Below are 21,551 nucleotides of genomic sequence, written 5' to 3'. Positions count from 1 at the left end.
GGCGCAGCCGAGGCGTGGAGGGGTTCCGGTTTGGTGGCCTCAACATTGCATCTCTGCTCTTTGCAGATGATGTGGTGCTGTTGGCTTCATCAGGCCGGGGCCTTCAGCTCTCACTGGAGCGGTTCGCAGCCGAGTGTGAAGCGGCTGGGATGAGGATCAGCACCTCCAAATCCGAGACCATGGTCCTCAGTCGGAAAAGGGTGGAGTGTCGTCTTCAGGTCGGGGATGAGATCCTGCCCCAAGTGGAGGAGTTCAAGTATCTTGGGGTCTTGTTCACGAGTGAGGGTGGGATGGAGCGGGAGATCGACAGGCGGATCGGTGCAGCGTCTGCAGTGATGCGGACTCTGTATCGGTCCGTCGTGGTGAAGAAAGAGCTGAGCCAAAAGGCAAAGCTCTCGATTTACCGGTCGATCTACGTTCCAACCCTCACCTATGGTCACGAGCTGTGGGTCGTGACCGAAAGAACGAGATCCCGGATACAAGCGGCCGAAATGAGCTTCCTCCGCAGGGTGTCCGGGCTCTCCCTTAGAGATAGGGTGGGAAGCTCGGTCATCCGGGAGGGACTCAGAGTCGAGCCGCTGCTCCTCCGCGTTGAGAGGAGCCAGCTGAGGTGGCTCGGGCATCTGGTTCGGATGCCTCCTGGACGCCTCCCTGGGGAGGTGTTCCGGGCATGTCCCACTGGCGGGAGGCCCCGGGGACGACCCAGGACACGCTGGAGAGACTATGTCTCTCGGCTGGCCTGGGAACGCCTCGGGATCCCGCCGGAGGAGCTGGTTGAAGTGGCTGGGGAGAGGGAAGTCTGGGTTTCCCTCCTGAAGCTGCTGCCCCCGCGACCCGACCCCGGATAAGCGGAAGAAGATGGATGGATGGATGGATGTTACTACAGTAAATGAGAAGGTCACAATATTGTTAAAAAAAAAGAGCTCATACTAAAAAAAGCACAATATTGTGTTTTTGTACATAACATCAATGTTATATTATTTTGTTTTGCATTATTATCATTATGTTATTATTATTATGTTGTTAATGCACGCACACATGAAGTTCCTCCACATATTAACTTGCTTCACAGGCATATTACATTCCCCTTCATCTGACAATTAGTGTAGATTTTAAAACATAGAAGGGCCAAAACATCCCTAATGAAATTAAATTGCACTAAAAAAAAAAAAAAAAAACTAGCCACGAGAGGGTGTTAGAACTGCACAAATGGTAATCAACCTGCCTTTTTTTTAACAGATGTGTTGCATTTAAATATTGTGAACATGACGACGACGAAATTGTGTCTTAATATCACGATATTGAACTTATCGTTACATCTCCTCCATCTACTCTGTACGCATCGACTGAGAAAGTTAACTGATCTTTTGGTTTGGTTTCCCAAACCGGTGTGTTGTGACCAATGTTCCCTCTAATTTTCCATGTGACTGTGCATTCACGCAAACGTCTTGAGCATTCCATGGATTACGGTGAGCGACATCCATGGACTTATGTACAGACTCACAATGCCACTTATATCACCATAGCGTGAAGTGAAGCCACTTGCAGCCATCTTACATTGCCACCCACTAAGCCAACCAAACTTGAAAATATTTGTTTTCCTGCAGCGTTTTCATGTTACACAGTGAAATGCCGCCATGTGTGGCGTATGGTTGTACCAATAAGACTGCAAGAAGCGCTACACGCACATTTCATTGTTATGAAATTAATGCATATTTCTCTTATAACCTATATCTGTGAGGGCAATTCAAAGACTTGTCTGCATCATTTTGTCAGAACCATGAACAATGAAATGAACGCAAAGGCCATCAGGACAAAATTGGCTGAGAAATGTAAACCCAACTGGGTCCATTTATATACAGTAAGCTCTTGACATCAGACATGCACATGGCAGCCACACCAGTATTACACCTGTCCAAAACCTGAGATCATAAATTACATGATGTATGTATGTTACAAAAAAATTCAAACCACTTGTACGTCATGTGTCAGACGATTAGATTCAGCCCTAGTTTGTTCATGTTTTTAATCACAGGTTATTTTAAGCATAACTAAGTCGCTAAACAATTTTTTATAAATCTGGGCCCAAATCGTCCACTCAAAAATAATGGAAAACGTAATTTATTAAAACGTGAACATTTCTGAAACGCGTGAAGGGCTCATTGAAGAGGCTCGTAAACTACGCCCACATTTAGACTTCCTGAATGTCGCGGTTGCGTGTCGCTGTCTCGTCAGTGCTGTGTGAGTGTTTGTATCATGTATGCATGCTTCAAAGTGCAGTAGAACAACTGTGTCCACACCCAAACTGCTATTAAAACTGTAAGTGAAGTGGGAATGGTGTCCTGTTGCGTGCGTGGCACGCACGCCGGCTGGCGTCACCGTAGTGACGTGATGCCCGTTCACTTTTTTGTCACATTTTTCTTTCCCACTCCTTTAACCACACGTACTATATAAAGTTTTAATTTGTTTATAGGAAGGTAATATAAAAAATACAAACAGTAAATACAGCTGCAGGTTAGGATTTATTTTATTTTTTTAACTGCGCTGCAGGACATTTGCTGTGCGCTGAGGTGGTGAGAGCACTGCGCAATTGTGCACGTGCGCAGCTTAGAGGTGTAAGGGAAATCGGTCCAATTAATTATTAAATCAATAATTGTTAATTATTAAATTAATAATCAATTGGCTCATTAATTGAAGGAGACTCAAACTTAATATTTAAATTAAGTTGAGCTTGCCTGCGGAGTACCACATCTCTTTTTGATAATTTTATCAGTATAACAGATGAGAACCTCGTTGAATCAGTCATTAAAATGAAGGTTGTGCCCTTACTACAATTTTGTGAGTTCTTTGTTCAGCTTAGAGGTCACTATAAATTGTTGAAACACACACACAGTAAACCAGGGGTTGAGTTTTGTGCACGTTTATTCTCTAACCTAGGTGGGATAATCTACTTAAAATTTAAAGAAGCAAAACTAACTACTATGATAGGCAATGAAACGAGAACTAAAATAATAAAAATAATCAAAGGAGAAGAAAAGAAGAAAAAAAGAAACGGTCTTAGCCAAGGTGATGGGTTTCTTAAATCGAACCAACATGGGACCCACAATCAACCTAGTTTGCACCAATTTGTAATCTGGCGAAGGCCTGCAAAGTTGCACTTACAGAGGGGGTTGGTCTCAGAAGCAGGACCCTGGATGGAGACTCGCCAAGCCCGTTTGAAGAAGGGATGAAGAAGGTTCAGTTCAGGAGAGGGAGAGACAGGTCGTCCGGCTGGCCAACTGAGCGTCACGGGGTCAACCTGCTGGCTGGGAAGGGCCCTTTTTGGTTGAGGCCTAGTGTGCCTGGAAAGGCACCATCCGTTTGAGCCTTGTGCAGGGACCAAAAGCAGCGTGTTTCGCTGCGCCTGTCGCAACACGCGATGGCTTCTGTGCGTTGCCGTGTGCTGGAGGTTAAGCTAGCTGGGCTAGCCCTTTGTCTGGCAGCTGCGCCGATGGAGACCAGGAAGGAGCCAAGGAGCAGTGAAGAGAGCGGGAGCCAAAGCAGCGGAAGAGAGAGAGAGCAGCACGCAGGGAGCGTGCTTTTAAATTGGGAGGGCGGCGGCCTCCACACCAGGGGGGCCGGTGAGACCACAGTGGAAAGTTACCAGCTTAGAGAAGGTTTTGGTAGAGACTAATCAGATTGAATCTGGATCCCATGTTTGTTGAAATTTTAAGGTCAGAATTCAATCAATGCAACACGTACAATTGAATACCTCAAATGAAATGTTACCTAGCTTACACTGTTAAAACGTGCATACACATGAAAGTTTAGTGGAGAATCTGCCACTGCAATGGAACATTTTCATGACATTTCATGGAGTCAACATTTCACAAATGGCAAACATAACATTTCATAATTCATTGTTCTGTTGCAAAATAAGAAAGTCAAGTTTCTAAGAAGGCTTTTACTGTCCTGATTTGTGTGTGTGTGCGCGTGCACGTGTCAGTCAGAGCATGTGTGGCTGTTTGTGGGGGATGTTCTTGTGCTCCCCACCCCCCACAGTGGCATGTTCAGGCCACAGGAGCTCAATTCCTTTGGAACTGAGGTTGCAAAAAGTTACAACCGGCCGATAATCGTTACAGATCCTCCCTTTGGCGATGGAAACGTTCTTCGACAGAACGTTTCGGTCGGCACTTCTAGACGTGGCATCGGCAGGTGGACAGGTGAAGCACAACAATGCAGTTACCAGAGTACAAAGTTGGTGCAAACCCACCCCTCCCCTCCCTTTGCTAAAGCTAGACTTGGCAGTTGGCTATGATGTTATCTTTCCCTCTAGGTCTACACTACGTGTCGTGTATAGAGTGGAAGGGGAAAGTAACAGACGCAACAGGAGAAGAACACGAGAGTGAAAAATAGAAGTCCAATAGTTGTCTAGAGGCCTGTGTAGGAATGTCATGTCAATGTGACTGAAAGGGGGACACTTTCGGTTCTTACTATGACTTTGGGTCTTTCTAGGGCAAAAGAGAGCTGTATTCAGGGAGCATGCAGGCTGAGAAGGCATTCTCACAACTGAGCTGTTGATGTATCAAACAGATTAGTGCAGCATGTCAAGTCTCAGCGCGGTCACACCTTGCGTGTGAGCGTGCTCTGGTTGGGACACCGAGAAGAAACAAAGTCTTGTAGTGAGTTTGGTTCAGCTTAGCGTGATGCTAGGCAGATTGAGGACTAGCGTAGTCCTTTTGGTTGTTTTGTCGGGAGACGGTAGATTGGTAATTTGTTTGCTACGCGTTGTTAGGCAAAAGGAATCTCGGTCGTGACTCGCGTGTTTCGCCATTTTCAAGTTAACGGTGTTTGGACTAACAGCGTTAACAGTTAAGGTTCTTATTTTAAATAAGAAGCTAATAAAAGCAGTAGCTAAAGGCACATTTCTTACCAATCACTTTAGTTGTTTGGGGAGTCTGCTGAAGTTCATTTGAGTCACTGTACACTTTCTAGGGTGTTTGTTTATGCACATGGTGTCATAAGTATGAGTGCAGGTGTGCGAATGGGTGAAGCACAAATTTAATTGGCTATTCAATGGCGATATGGCGGTTAGGTTTGGCCCTAGCCACTTTAAATATGTCGTGAGCGCATTCATACACAACAGCAGCAAAAATTTGTTAGCCATTAGGCGCCAGGGTGTCTGAAACCACTGTTTGGAAAGGGACCGTTCGGGTCCTGCATCAGTTGGAAAGGCAAATGCACCCATAGGTGCCTGATGGGTGGGAGCTAAAAGCTCCAAGTCATCTTGGATGAACCACAGGAAGAATCACAGGTGTATCTTGTACCTGCTGATGGTGGTCAACAAAGGTGGGCGAGGTTCGTCCCTCAATTGTAACCAAGGAAGTGAGGTCATGGAGGTTGGACCTGATTGGCTGGTCCAGTCCTGTTGTGATGCCCTCCCTTTGACAGCTATGTGTCATGTCATGGGCGTATGATGTCATGACCCCCCCTTCGGCTACGTGGAGCCACGAACGGCAGAGATGTGCGGTCCACGGAGGAGCAAGAAGAAAGCCCATGACAGGAAGCAAAAGGTGACCCCCAAAAGCGAATGTCTTGGCATGAACAGGTGAGCCGTCGACAGGCGAACGAGGAAGGCACGCGGCGGCGGTGAGCCACACAATGAGCAAAAGCAAGAGAAGAACAATGGACTGCAAGTTCATTGAAATCAGATAAGTGTTGTTGAGCACAAAGGCTGACAACGTGTGGCCCAAAAGAAGTACTGCACGCGCGAAAGCGGGGGCAGTGAATGGCAGGGCAGTGGTGCGCACCATCTGCATTGCAAGGGTGGGCAGGGTGGGTAACAAATTGCTCAGAAATAGGCACAACGCGCCAAGCAGATTGCAAAGAACAACCACTGTGTTGTTTGGGTTGTTCGATGACAATTTCAAGTGCGATTTCAAGTTCAAAGTCCGCGGTGAAGCTGAATGGTTTGCTTCAAAAGTGAGGACAACGGCCTCAATTTGTGTCATGCGTAGCTCAGAGGTGCAATCCAAGTCGCGTTCCGTAAGGTGGCAGAGTTGCACACCCTGAGTGGGATGTTCAACTTGGCCGAGGGGAGAGCTGGTGTTGCGAAGGTGACCTCTTGAGGGCATCTCGGGGACAACAGGCATGGTCCCCCCTTGAGCTGGGTGAGAGTCCTGGTGTGAGTTTTGTACACTCAGAACAGGTTCACAAGAAGTCTCTGTTAGGCTTACCGCATAACAATTGGCAGTTTTGGTCAGCGGTGCTGCAGGCAGAGGCTGCCGCACCTGTGACCAGATTTTACGTCGGTCGTAATCTATCAGGGGCTTGAAGCGGCCCAGCAGATCTTGACCAATGAGGAGCGGGACTGATTCCACAGCAGACACGCACACAGGGTGGACCAATTTGTGTGGTCCAATCGTCCAGTGTAACATTGCCATGGAGTCCAGATGGGTGTTAGTCAGTGCAAATGCACCGATCTCCAATGAGCAGTGGTTGAGGCGGAGCATCCGGCCACTTTTCTTCAGCATGGCTTGAAGTTGGTTGAAGAGCGTGTTGGACATTACTGTAATGTCAGCGCCAGGATCAACCAAAGCGTCATAGTCTAATGTTTGTTCAAGTGTCGTCCTCAAATAGAACTTACGCGATGCACTTTTAATCTTGAGGTTACCTAAAAGCTGTTTGAATGGTTGATTCGACTCGGTAACAGGTGCACTGGCAGAAGGCAAAGAAGGTGCTGGATCCAGTTGGACTGAAAGAACGGTGTTGTCCGACACCTCTGGCTCATTGATGGCTGTCGGCTGACTGTCGTTGGACAATTTGCGCAGCCCATCAAGAACTTTTGTCCAGATGTTGCTGTCAATTGAGGAGTCACCTGACGTGGATGGGGGCTCCTGAGGACTATTTGTGCGGGGAGGTTTCTTTTTGCGAGGTTTTGTTTTCGCAAAGGGTTTCTCCCGTTCACAACTACGGCTGGAGCTATGGCTCAACCGCGCAGGTGCACTGCGGCCGTACTGGTGCTTCTGATGAGAACCATTTTGAGGCCGTTGTGCAGGATTTGATGAGGAAGCGGCGATGTCATCGTCGCTTTGCTGTGATTCGGACTGTCGTTCGACTTCGTCTGAATCACCTGCAACATGGTAAACAGAGGATTCCACTGATTTAGCAGCGTTTTCGCGTAAAAACACAAAGGCCTTGGATGCAAGTTCACGTAGCTCTAGGCTACTTAGCGTGCGAGGACAAGTTGTCACACCCAAGAGGCGGCTTGTGTTTGGGTGGAGGTTGTTCAAAAATAGTGTTTTGAATTCTACCTGTTCTTCCATGTTGGGTTCGTTACGATGCCCAAAGTATGCCTTGCGCAGGCGACTATAATACAGGCTGGGTGATTCCTTTCGGCCTTGTTTTACTGACCAGGCAGCAAGAAAGCTCATTGCTGATACTGGGCCATCAAATTCACGAGACAATGCGTGACACAGTGCTCGATAATCATTCAAGATGTGGATCGGCTGGCGGTCGATCCAATCACTTACTTCTCGAGTGGACGTCAATTTCATGAGGTAAATCTTGTCTTCCGTTGTTGCCTGTGGGAATCTCCTCAAATGAAAATCAAGGTCTTTGAGGTACACAGAAGTGTTATCAGAGCAATCTTGTTTTGGCTGAAATTTCTGAATGTGCTTGGCAATCGTGTCTAACTCTTTTGTAGACATGCCTGGTTGCGCCACATGATGAGGTGAAGAAGCATCTGCTTGTTGAGCAGGAGAAGGAAGGTTGGCAGCAACTGGAGTCGCACAAGAAGGCGTGGCGCCGAGCGGGGGTGCCGAAACAAGAAGTGTGCTTCTTGGTGGAAGCACAGAGACAGGTGAGCTTGCTCCTCTCAGTAACACTGCAGAGGGAGGGGGCCCCCGTGTGTGTTGAGCGGCAATTGGAGAAGTGCTTGCCATGGAGCGAGTCGGAACCGGAAGTGGCACAGGTGGCTGAGAAACAGGTCCAAGATTTGCAGAGGAAGTCTGCAGCACATCAGACAACGTGGCAGCGTCTGAGAAAGGAACAGGTGAGTGCACCACAAGTGGATCAAAATGCAAAGGAGAGTTCACCTGAGACAGGTCCTGAACGGGGACCTCCAAAGCAGTGGTTTGGGACGGTGTCAATGGACACCTGGTGTTACCTTGTGGGACTTGCTGCAATTTCGATTCAGCCTGGGATGACTCGTCATCCCGGCCAGTGTTGAAGGATGGATGCTGCAATCGCCGGAGTTTTTCTTCCATTGCCATCAACTGAGATTTCAAACGAAACGTCTGCCTTTTTCCTTCAGTGCGTTCATTTTTCAAAAGTCTAATCTTTTGAGTTAATTCCGCAATTTCATCATTCGCGAGAGCTAGCAAGTACTTGTCAAATTCATGCTCAGTTTGGAGATCAATCCAATGGGCTTCAGTGTGCTGATTTGATAGTTCTGCAATGCATTCTTTTAGCTCACGAATTTCAGATGTGGCATTATGCCAATTTTGTTCATGCGTGCGGGCAGTTTGTGTACTCACTTTGAGTTCCTGTGTCAATTTTGTAACTTGGTTTCCCAAGTCCACGCGGTCAGATTCATGCAACCATGCTTCCAACTCGGTTAGCTTGCTGCTAACTTGGGCGTGAATTTGCTGTTCTGCTGTCAGAACGCTTTTCACTTGTTCAAGCTCATGGTCACTTAATTTCCACCTAGCCACTAAATTCACCATTAGTCGGCTGAGGATTTGTGCCATATCTTCGTGGGTTAACGACCCTTGTTGAGCGTCGCAAACGAGTTGCGCAATGTTGGTGTCAAGAATCTCTGCGCTAGCGCTGGCTGTCGCGTCGGCATAGCCTGGAATGAGATTGTTAGTCACGGTCGCAAGGGCATTTTCCAAAGCATCCATTGTTAAAAGTAGCGTTATAATATCAAAGATATGCGTAAGCTCACTTTACTCAATTTGGAAGGACTAATTGTTAGCCAATTAGACAATGCTGAAAATGCTTAAAGATTAGCTTTTTGGGCTCAATTAGTTGATTCAAAATGTTTTACCAAAATTATTAAGGCACAGATTAAAGGATGGTATCCAAATATGTTACCAATTATTTTAAATGGCAATGCATTAAATAATTGAAGACCCTCAACAAAGTATTGTGTTAAGCAATTTAGTCTGCTAAATTACTATTAACCACAGCATACATTTGAGGTTACAGGTTTTAGGAAACAAAAGTCTACTAAGGACAGTCACATTAAATTAAAATTACATTTAATTCAATAGAGGTTTCCAAAAGTGCCTAAAAATTGGGTAAACACTTTTACTACAACGAGAAAAGCTATACACTACTGGTTGAGTGTTGCTTTTAATTAAAACAAAATTAAGTACTTGAAAATGGTGGTTAATTATTTAAACAAACTCTTTGGTAAGTCAATAATTAAAGTTATCAAGCGTTTTAATTTTGTTAGCAAAAGTTCCTCGACTGCGGTACCGTGAATAGCCACAGGAGGACGCCGTCGGCGTTTAAAACGCAACGAGGCTCCTGTGTGTAGTATAGAGTCGTACTTTTGTTCGATCAATAAAGTTTTATGACTTTACCGCATAGACAAAACAACTCCGTCGCTCGTAAGTGACACAGAATGTGTCTTAAAACGAGCGTTTAATTACCTTGCACAAGTTTTAAAATCGTAGCACTTGGCAAGCAAAGTTGTTAGCAAGACGCCGCTAACGTAAACTTTGTCAATGAGTGGCACGTCACCGGAAGTTGAGCGTGCGTGTGTCGCCAGCTGTCAATCTGTCAAACACGTTAAATTCACTCCTTACGGATAATAGCGCGTGTTGTTATGCGCGGCACTGACGGCGAATTATCAAGAAGACACTAATAATTATAATTTAAATAAATCAAGGAACGGAAACCACGGAAACGTTTTAATTCCCATGGGTTTATATCGCGATGCTAGTATCCTGTAAGGACTCGCGTCGAGGGGAAAGGGAATCTACTACTTACTGTAAGACGGTGTTAATTCATTAAACACGACGGAATTAATGAAGATTAAAAAGTGCAAAACGTACAAAAATATTAACCCTAAACTCAGTGTTAACACTTGGTGAAACAGGAGTAGGGAAGATATTATGATGTAACGTTTAAGAGTGGCGAAGACACGTGATGTTAAATTGTCTTAAATCTAGTAAAAAAAAATCATAGATTAGGACGGTACAGTAGTAATTTAAATCCCTCGATTAGTTTCAAATCACGGTAACTTGATTATTTAAATTATAAAGTGCTTTGAATGCGATGTTGAAGAAGGCAGACAGTAGGCTCACGGGGGGAGGGGGGCTGTGATGTGTCCCTCTTCACACGTGAGTTGCGAGAAGGCAGGAGTCAACTATACTGGCTGTAGTTTGGCAGCTGGCCGTGTAGCAATATGAGTATTAAGCAAACAGTACACTTTAGTGTTAATCAGATGGAAATCTAATTTCAACAATTTAAGCGAACTGTATAACTAGTTATTCAGTGCTACAATTTGGCAGAGACTGGGCTCTCAGTGGGGGGTCACGTGGTGAGACGTGATCCTCTCTTGGAGGCCACAGCAAAATGAGGAGCGACTTGGAAGTCTGGCCGTTGGGCCCGCCCCTCAAATTAGTTTATTGGTCGACTGGTTTCAAGGGGTGGTTACCTGAATCCCAGTTAAGTTAAGGATACGCCTCCAAAGATGGCGGATCTTAACACGTGTGTTTTACACAAAAGGCTAGCAGTTTTAGCACCATGTGCCCTACGCTACCCAACAAAAGGGAGTCAACTTAACACCTTGAGAAGTGTGCTGTGACTCAAATGGTGGTCTGAATGCAGAATTTCGTGCACTAGACTATTTCCTCAGCCTAAAGGCTTGTAACGTAATCAGGTAGCTAAGCTGATTGCGCCACGTGAGGTTTGGAATATATTTTTAACCCAATCAGAATTCGTGACGAGTTAGAAAAAACATTCCCAGGCCTAAAAAGTTTTGCATGCAATAGAAAAAATGTGATCGGGGGTGGCGGGTTTGGGTGGGGTGCGGGGGGGTCGTGGGGGGATGGGGGCTGGGGACCGGTGGGGCGCTGTGGGGGCCCGCTGGGCCTCGTTCTGAGGCCTTGGGCTCGGGGGTGTGGGCCGGGGCTGGGGCGGGGGTGTTCCGGGTGTCTGGGTCGGCTCGCCGACCGGTGTCCGCTCGGGTGGCTTGGGGGTGGCCTTGGTGCTGCCGCGGCCTGGGGATTCCGGGGGGGGGGGGGGGGGGGGGGGGCGGGGGGGGGGGGGGTGCTCGCTTTTCTGGACCGTGGTTGACGGCTTCTTTCTTTTGTGGTGGTCCTTATGCATGCCAGATCCGTCGCACCAGCATCTACTGAAACTCAACAGAAGTACCCTCTCCCTCCCACAGCCCCTTGAATCAGTTGGTGCTGGTGTCTGTGGTTCTCACTTTGCTTTATCTATCCTTCCCTCCTTCCTCTCTTTAGTTTTTCCTCTGGTCACTTGAGATCTTAATTTATTAGAAGTATGAGGTTTCTGGGGTTGGCATAAGACTCTGGTTTTGTAACCACGCAGGAGGGGTCTTGTTGGTGCTGGACTTCACCTTGATGGATTGGATGTACTGGCTTCTATGGATCTCACTCTGCCTTATCGATCCTTCCCTCCTTCCTCTCTTTAGTTTTTCCTCTGGGCTCTTGAGATCTCGCTAAATTTGCTGGAATTTAGAGGCTTCCGGGGTTGGCGTAAGACTTTGATTTTGTAATCATGGGGAAGGCAGGAAGTGTTTGGTCGGTGCTGGATTTCACTTTGATTTACCTTTCTTTTCTCTTTATTTCTTTTTTTTTCTGACCTTTTCTCTGGTCTCCTGACCATTTAAACCTCACGACTCTGGCAAGATTCTGAAGTACCTGGTTAAGGCGAAGGGTAATGGGATATTTATAAGGTTTTAGGTGAATGAATGAGTATAAATTTATACGTATTTGCACGCACGCACACGCACGCACGCGCACGCACGCAAACGCACGCACGCACGCAAACGCACGCACGCACGCAAACGCACGCACGCACGCAAACGCACGCACGCAAACGCACGCACACATACACACAAAAAAAAAAAAAAAAAAAAAAAAAAAGAGCAATGATGACAAGACGTTGAATCGGTAAGACTACCGAATGAACAATTCTGAGCTCTTTAAAAAAAAAAAGAAAAAAAAAAAATAAATAAATAAAAAGAAAAAAAGAAAAAATGTGATCGTTACTCTTCCACTTTTGTGTGTGTAACATTCACATAGTCGACAAATTCATTCTCTTCTCAATAACTAGTCGTTAGACTGTTATTTAGCGCTTCAAATACACTGCTTTTATACAGCGGATTGGCTCTGGCATAAAGTTGTAGTTAGGTTGCTATGGAAACGAGCTGAAATTTTCCCAGAAGAACACGCTGCACTAAGCTGTTTTTGGATTGTTACATGTGTGTGTTTCACAAAATATGTAACATAAATTGGCCTCACACGGGGCACCATTATGTAAGGGAAATCGGTCCAATTAATTATTAAATCAATAATTGTTAATTATTAAATTAATAATCAAATGGCTCATTAATTGAAGGAGACTCAAACTTAATATTTAAATTAAGTTGAGCTTGCCTGCGGAGCACCACATCTCTTTTTGATAATTTTATCAGGATAACAGATGAGAACCTCGTTGAATCAGTCATTAAAATGAAGGTTGTGCCCTTACTACAATTTTGTGAGTTCTTTGTTCAGCTTAGAGGTCACTATAAATTGTTGAAACACACACACAGTAAACCAGGGGTTGAGTTTTGTGCACGTTTATTCTCTAACTTAGGTGGGATAATCTACTTAAAATTTAAAGAAGCAAAACTAACTACTATGATAGGCAATGAAACGAGAACTAAAATAATAAAAATAATCAAAGGAGAAGAAAAGAAGAAAAAAAGAAACGGTCTTAGCCAAGGTGATGGGTTTCTTAAATCGAACCAACATGGGACCCACAATCAACCTAGTTTGCACCAATTTGTAATCTGGCGAAGGCCTGCAAAGTTGCACTTACAGAGGGGGTTGGTCTCAGAAGCAGGACCCTGGATGGAGACTCACCAAGCCCGTTTGAAGAAGGGATGAAGAAGGTTCAGTTCAGGAGAGGGAGAGACAGGTCGTCCGGCTGGCCAACTGAGCGTCACGGGGTCAACCTGCTGGCTGGGAAGGGCCCTTTTTGGTTGAGGCCTAGTGTGCCTGGAAAGGCACCATCCGTTTGAGCCTTGTGCAGGGACCAAAAGCAGCGTGTTTCGCTGCGCCTGTCGCAACACGCGATGGCTTCTGTGCGTTGCCGTGTGCTGGAGGTTAAGCTAGCTGGGCTAGCCCTTTGTCTGGCAGCTGCGCCGATGGAGACCAGGAAGGAGCCAAGGAGCAGTGAAGAGAGCGGGAGCCAAAGCAGCGGAAGAGAGAGAGAGCAGCACGCAGGGAGCGTGCTTTTAAATTGGGAGGGCGGCGGCCTCCACACCAGGGGGGCCGGTGAGACCACAGTGGAAAGTTACCAGCTTAGAGAAGGTTTTGGTAGAGACTAATCAGATTGAATCTGGATCCCATGTTTGTTGAAATTCTAAGGTCAGAATTCAATCAATGCAACACGTACAATTGAATACCTCAAATGAAATGTTACCTAGCTTACACTGTTAAAACGTGCATACACATGAAAGTTTAGTGGAGAATCTGCCACTGCAATGGAACATTTTCATGACATTTCATGGAGTCAACATTTCACAAATGGCAAACATAACATTTCATAATTCATTGTTCTGTTGCAAAATAAGAAAGTCAAGTTTCTAAGAAGGCTTTTACTGTCCTGATTTGTGTGTGTGTGCGCGTGCACGTGTCAGTCAGAGCATGTGTGGCTGTTTGTGGGGGGTTGTTCTTGTGCTCCCCACCCCCCACAGTGGCATGTTCAGGCCACAGGAGCTCAATTCCTTTGGAACTGAGGTTGCAAAAAGTTACAACCGGCCGATAATCGTTACAGAGGGAACATTGGTTGTGACGGAATGACAAAGAGACCGATATCTTTAGAACTAGGTACAATATTTTTTAATCACACCACAGTGTGTTCAACGGGCTACAATTAGTAATATTTCTACTTTTGTGATCACGATGGAAAGTTTTTTAGTAAAAGGTCAGAATGTTTCGTATTTCTTGCTGAGATTTATTGTTGGTGCACACACAAGATTCAAACAAATCTTCACTTAGAAATTGCTGCAATATAGACAAAGAAAAATATAAATTTTTGACTGAAGAAAAGAATAATAGGTCATTCAGCTATTTATTGTAAAAGGTCTAGAAACAAGAAAATGCTTTTGGTATTTCAATGCGTTTCTTTACCACAGTTTGTTGTTTTAGTACAGATTTGATCAAGAATTGCAGAAGTTATCTGAGCCTAATTGGCACTGCTACACCTTCTCCTTTCTGCATTTGTCATTGGATTATGTGGTGCTGCAGCTGTTGCTCATCAAATCGTTTGGTGGCAAAGCCCTCACTGAATATTAAATTCACTTGTAAAGAGGTAGTGAGCAGGGTTTGCCTGGAAACCGCTAATCTGGCAGGTAATGGCTGCATTTGTAAAACAAAAGTGGCTAATTGTAGGCCATTGGATTGTTGATGGGTAAAACACAGTGCCTTTGAGCTGTCCTCGGGACACTGGGGAGGGGTAAAGAGAATCCTGGACATTCCAGTGTGTATGGGAGATGTGGAGAGCTGTGACTGTCTGTGTGGGAGCGTTCTGCCGACAGTCAAGCGGAGCAGTGCCAACATTGCTAAAAGTGCTGTCACTGACGACTTTTTAAAAATTGAGTCGCCTATCAATTATTCCGTCAATACATGGACTAATAGCCCCGCCCCCCCCCCCCCCCCCCAAAAAAAAATAAATAATTATAATTATTTTTTTGTTAAAGTCCACTAAGGTTGAACCTGAGTTGAATTTAGTAGATATGAATACTTATTGTTCCTTATATTCTCTGCACACATGCACATATTACACAAACACCAACATTATTAGCCTATGCTAAACGATTAGTAAACGCAAAGCATTAGCCCTGAATAAACTCAAATCACTTACTTATTGTACTTTTCCTGAAAATCACTTCATAGTACAACATAATGAAAAATCCAATTTGATCACAATATTAATAATGCACTTAAATAGTGTGTCATCTTCATCATATGTTGATTAAGCCTGACGTATTCACTTGTCTAGTTCAAACATTGAGTTGTCGAAGCCAACAATGTCCATTGATGGAGCATACTAACGGTATCGCACACATGCACAGAAAGATTTTTCAAATAACTTGGGTTATGCGCCAAGATCTCGTAGTGTCACCCAAGTGCCATTCCATCCTAACCTGGCAATAGCCAGATGGGTCAGTGAGTTCTCCGCAATATCAATCTGGTACCTCTCCACAGTAATTTGGACGGGAAAGGCGGGACATTCTGTACAATAATTCAAGCTGATTGGACGATGCGTCATCCTACATTGTTTTAACCAATCACGGCCATGGGTGAAAATTTCGTCTTCGTTCTTGCCAAAGGGTTGAAAAGCACGAACATCTTACCAGCTCGAAATGCATAGAGCGCCCCTCTCTGTTCAACATTCAACAAGGAAACAGTGAGTAAATCTGCGAGAACAAGATTAATTCCAGCGTCCATCCGTTAGAGGTGGGACAAAAAAACGATTCGACCGAACCATCGGTGGTCAAGGGGAGCTAAACGACCGTATCGGTAGCAAACTCGTCAACCGATACAAAATCCACCGCGAATCCTTAGATACGTTGCTTGTAAAGCTGTGGACCGGATATCGCGTGGCTGCGAATCGGTTGCGAGTGAGGCTTTATGGTTTTCATAACAATAGCAAGAGTTCTGCGCCGTGCTCTACTTGTTTTGTTTATGTTTCAGTAGCATCACTATTCAAGCTACTTCCGTGTTTACAGAGAGCTAGCAAAGTAGCGCTCATAGACGCTTCATTCCCCAGATGTTGTAAACATAATGCAAAGACGTCACGCACCTTTTTGGGGGGTCCGCCCACCGTCAACGCCGGACTCGCGACACGTCACGGGATAGTGTGCGTGCGCACGCGCGTGCACACAACGAGTGACAGCATGCAACTGAAGACAGTAGCAGGAGCCCATGGCTATCGAGTCCTCTCGGTGCACTTGTATATCCCGGTGTTGGTACTGCGCGCGAGCCAAAAGAATAACTTCCGTGACGATCCAATGCATGGATCCAAACTACACAGGTATGTCCCACAGCCAACACACAAGCTAAGCTAAAAGCATACTGCAAGCATCTCATTTCTCAGTTTGTGGCTCCCTGTCAATGTACACAACTAGCATGACCAGCAGATAGGAGAACTGAGACTTGCCCGCAATTACGTCATCAAACTCAAAATGAACGACAGTTTTTTTTTTTGTTAGCTCCAGTGTCAGCGCTGGCTTCCTGGTACAGTTTCATATGCCGCCCCCGAACAAAATGTCGCTCTGTGATTGGTCCGAACCACCAGTGTTTCGGATCAGCAGAAATCAACAGGAGCAGTCCAAGATGTTTCTCAGGGGTTTGTGAACTCACAAATACCGTGAGAATTCATCTTGAGAGTGCAAGGTTAATTCCATCCCATTCAGATCCATAAATGTCCGAAGTGAGTTCGTTTCTCCTGCCAGCGTCCGCGCAAATTCCCACTTTTCTTGACACTTTTGCACCTCTTTTCGCACCTAAAAGAACTGAGGCGTATTGTCGTACAGCTGGTGCGTATGCGTAACATCATGCGCGTTCCCGACAGACACGTAACGTCTATTGTCCAATCAGCTGCTGTCGGGAAAGGGAGAAGACGACGCTGAAGTTGGCCCAGCGGTCGCGCTGTACTAATTCATGAGCGTCTTATAGTCTTGGTGTATCTTTGCAGCTTATACCGACTTTTTGAGGGTCGTGTGAACATTTTAGTTGTTCAGCACACCAAGCTTGGCAGTAATAACGTGCATGGTGGCTTGGGTGACGCCGATTCAAAGTCGTCCTGATGACTTTGTCTCCCAAATGTTTAGAAGAGCCTGTACCTCTGTCCTGCTATCCATTTGCTTTTCCTACATTTTAAAATATTGCAACCAATGAGGATCATAATCATAACTAATACATATTGTAAATACTGGACGAGTGTACATGTACACGCTTGCAGTAAAAGAACTGTATTCTCGCAGTTAGGCTAATGGCGGCTGTGCAACACACCTCCAAATTCAAACAACCAATCAGACCAACCAAATAGGAGTCATTTTTTACTCCGTCTGCCTCCATCTCACGGAAGTTTGCAACACACTCTACGCGGTGGCATAAAAGGTCCGTGTGAAACATGGACGGCGACGGCGCAAACATGGTTCAGGGCAGAACGTCAACTTACATTTTTCCAGTCGACCTATTTTTAAAGTCGACCTAGTCGACTTGGTCGTCAGCCATAAATGCTCGAATAAATTCCAGGACATGCTACGAGGCCCACGTCACCCTCTCACGTCTTTTCTGAAGCATTTCATCGGCTAAGAGACCAAGAATTGGTCAAAACAAAATGACGTATCCGCTCTCCCAGCTTTAAAAGAAGAGCGCTGGAGTCCTCCCGGCTCTAACGGCATACTGCTGAGGTATGCGCTTATTTAGTTGTTTAGTAATTACTGCCTGATCAGGGAACGCTGCAATGGCATGCCGTTGTTATTATTTCCATAAAGATGTGGATTATTGAGTAACTAAACATGAACAAAAACTCACCACTTTGCACATATATCGGACCTGCCAAAAATTTTGATATTTTAAAGTCGCCATACCTATGCCTTCTCCTAGATTTGTAAAAATTAAGAGGTAAATTTATTAGCCCAAGATGTACAAATAAGTCTTTTGGAGCCACGTGCTAAACCTAACAGGAAGTCCACCATTTTTAATTTATTTTGGGAATTGCGCAGCATTTTTTACCTTTAAGATCAAAATTGCTTCTTAACTAAGTATTCCCGGTTGTAGGTTCCATGTAGAGCCATCAAAATTTGAAGGCATATACTTAACTCTTTGACCGCCAAAAACATTTAATAACCACAAGTAAAATCACGACGTATGCCGCCATAAATGTTAAATGATATCAACTACGTATTATTTTTTATTTTATTTTATTTTATTTTTTATCAGTGGGAAGTGCAACATCGAAGTGCAGCGCTGCTGGTCAATGGACTTGTGAAATAAAAAACAGCCACTAACTATGGCCAGCAGATGGCAGCATTGTATCGCTTTTCAACAGGCTGCTGGTGTAGGGAATTATGAAACCAAACGTTTTCAAGGATGACGAATGATCAAAGCCTTTGTCACATTAAACAGAATTCACAGAACGTCACGAAACAAAAAATATTCATGTCAAAGTCACTGTTGTGGAGAAAATGTATCTTCACAAAAAGCTTGTTTTCTCATCTTCTCAATTTTTTGCGCAATGTCTCTCAAATGTCTTTCTAATGGTGATTATTACTAAATAATGGAATATGGTAGAAACATAACGTTTTTTTTTCGAATGAAATATTGGAATGCGATCTTTCATTTGGTACCCACATTTTATATGTAGTAAAAGTGCACAATATACTCTGTTTGCCTTGGAAGTTAAAATGCTCGAAATCAGCTGCCACTGTTTGTTTTTTTGATAATATATGGCAATAAAAAGAGTTAACAACCCTCGATGTACAAAAAAGTAATTTGGAGCCATATTAAACCTAACAGGAAGTACCCCATTTTGATTGACTTTTTTTTATTACCATTTTTTGGGGCCTTTTGTAGGTGATAATTTAATGAACTCCTCTTACAAAATTCATCAGCTCGTCTTCAAAGTTGCCGTGTTTCATCTTAAGATGTTCAACATGAAAAAATATCAAAAGCTTTTTATTTCATAGCAGACTGTTGCGATAGCAATGCACTGTTCGCAAATAAAATTGATGCTGTTTTTGAGGGTGTAAACATGGGTGAAAACTCATGAAACTTTGCACACACATCAGACCCGTCATGAACATCAATATTTTAGAGATTTCAAGTGCAATTTTCAATAAATGGCTCAATAGCACTGTCTACCGATTTTAACGATGCATTCACGATTGTTTCACCTATAGGATTGTGAAAATTGGGAGCCATATCTATCAGCCTAAGACCTACAAAAAAAAGTGTTCAGTCACCATTTGCTAAAACTATCAGGAAGTCCACTATTTTGAATTTATTTTGGGAAATGCGCATCGTTTTTGGCTTTTTACAGGGGTCATATTTTACTGAATACTCATGAAACTTTTAACACACATACGGCCTAGCAAAAACAATTATACTTTACCAGTACCCCAAAATCTAATTACCCCAACGTGGCCATGGTTGTGAAGGCCCTTTATAGCTGCTCACACCAGTATAAATAATTTTAAATAATTTCGGTTTCGACCTGACATCTGTGTTTTTAATGCTAAAGCACGATTGTTTTTTAATTGACTTTTGGATAGATGTGTCAGCTGTTGAGGTAAACCCCTAATCTCTATAGGTAGAATACTGAGGGAAAAAAAAACAATCAAAAACTAAAACTTGCAGATTTACTACACACAAATAAAAGTCCATTTTTATTTTTATTTTAATACAATTTTTTTCAAGCTTACAGCTAATGAAATCCCACAATTCAATCTGAAGAAAGGCCAATATTACATAACTACAAATTGTCTTTGCAAATGAAATTACGTAGCCATCTAGACGTCTGAAAAGTATCTCCCCATTTGTTTAATGAATCTGTATAGTATACAAGCTTCACTTTTTGAACTCAACTACTGAGATAAATGAACTTTTATATATTCAAATTTATTGCGATGCACGTGTAGGCTACTGTATATTTCCTGCAAAATCGGTAAATCCTCAAGGCAATTTATGAGTACAGCCGAAGGGCATAAAAAAATCCACTCGATAAATATTGCAGCATAAACCTTTCATATTTTGATAATTCGTGCGGATTAGAATTCTTTTAAAAGAGTTTTGACAAAGGAGAGTTAAACGTCAAAGACAAGCGAGAAAACGTCATTCCTAATTCATAAGGATGCAAACAATGGAATGGTTGCTTTCGCCGTTGCGACTTACTCCACATAGTAGCTGCCGTAGATGGGGTCATCGATCTTCTCCCAGCCGTAGGGCAGCTCTGAGGTGCGGGGAAACAAATGAGGGAAATTAAGTCAGTTTATGAAATGAGCAGCAGAACAAAACAAAACACTAGGGCCACTGAAAGGAGATAACACACACCTTAGGTCATGGGCCTGCACTCCCAATGTAATTTTTCCTTGACAGTAGTCGATAATCGGAAAAGAAAGCTAATTTGTGTTTGTACTCTAGTGGGGGACGGGAATAAACATTGATTAGTCCGGTGATTCCCACTTTTTTCCCCAAATTTTCTTTTTGTGTGTTTTTTATTTGTATGGATTTGTATGTCTGCAATAAAGAATGACTTTAACTCATTGAATTCCAGCCATTTTCATTGGAACAGCCTCCTTCGAAACCAGGGTTTTACTGGATTTTGACTGATCTTTCAAGGCCCACAGAATATTGTGTTCTATTGCTATATAAACATGGACGATACCAAAAGAAAGATTATACTCTCTTCTTTCATCAGAAAAAAGGAAGTGTATTTCTATCTTTTCTGTTTTAGTTATCAGCGTTAGAATATAGCTAAGTCTTGTCAAAATTCAAATTCCCGAGAAAAAACATAGAAAAAGAGCTTTCTGTAAAACAAACATTTCAAGCACAACGGACTTTCATACTATTTTCTCTTCTGTGATAGCTCAAATATCAAAATAATGTTTTCCTACAATAAAACAACATTCCAAAAAGTACTTTTGATAACAAAATAACAGTGTATTGCACATAAAACAAAAAACAAAAAACAAAAAACAAAAAAACAAAAAAATAAACTAAACAAAAAAAACAATTGGCTGGTCCGACCACTGTATGCCGCAGCATACAGTGGTCCAGGGGCCGACGTGACCGGTGAAACAAGCCGTGAACCCTGCAGATCATCACTCAACGGTTGCTCGTTGCATTTGCTTGATGAAGCAAGCGTCATTCCTTGACGTGCAGCAACTCGATCGCCGCTGTTGTGCTTTGATGAGGTGATGATGAGGATTTTTTTTTTTTTAAGCCAAAAAGCAGTCCTCCAGGGTTAAACTGTTTTGTTCTGACCATAGCTTATTTTCTACTTCCTTTCCGCTGCTCTACACTACGCTAGTGACAAGACGACACTCCCAGGCTGTGTCCGAATGTCCACCCTTGTCCCCTAACCCCTCATTCACTACATAGCCCCGCACAATATCGTGGCTTAATATGTAGTGCCTTCAGTCTGTTTGGCGATTCGGACAGCCAGCTCACAACTTTCTCCTCGTCGCATAAACACTATAACTGTTGACTATTTATTGTGAATGAAAATGTTGTTGTACTTAAGATTTTTTTTCCTCAACATGAAAAAGCTGTCCTGCCATTGGTTCAGAGCATTCAAGGGCCAATAGGATA

The 21,551-nt window shown here is 43.9% G+C and overlaps 1 protein-coding gene across 12 annotated transcripts in view; it reads right to left on the bottom strand.

Moving 5' to 3' along the window:
• magi2b (membrane associated guanylate kinase, WW and PDZ domain containing 2b) overlaps positions 1-21,551 on the bottom strand; it is a 738,212-nt gene that overhangs the window by 301,540 nt on the left and 415,121 nt on the right. For all 12 annotated transcript variants that reach the window (XM_077515476.1, XM_077515479.1, XM_077515478.1 and 9 more), the window contains one exon: positions 20,133-20,190. In XM_077515476.1, coding sequence (XP_077371602.1) covers positions 20,133-20,190 — 58 coding nt within the window. The remainder of the gene's footprint in view (positions 1-20,132; positions 20,191-21,551) is intronic.

Source organism: Festucalex cinctus, chromosome 3 (assembly GCF_051991245.1).
Source record: "Festucalex cinctus isolate MCC-2025b chromosome 3, RoL_Fcin_1.0, whole genome shotgun sequence".
Lineage (NCBI taxonomy): Eukaryota > Metazoa > Chordata > Actinopteri > Syngnathiformes > Syngnathidae > Festucalex > Festucalex cinctus.
The sequence above is the reverse complement of the archived record's forward strand: the minus strand, read 5'-3'. Positions and strand labels throughout refer to the sequence as shown.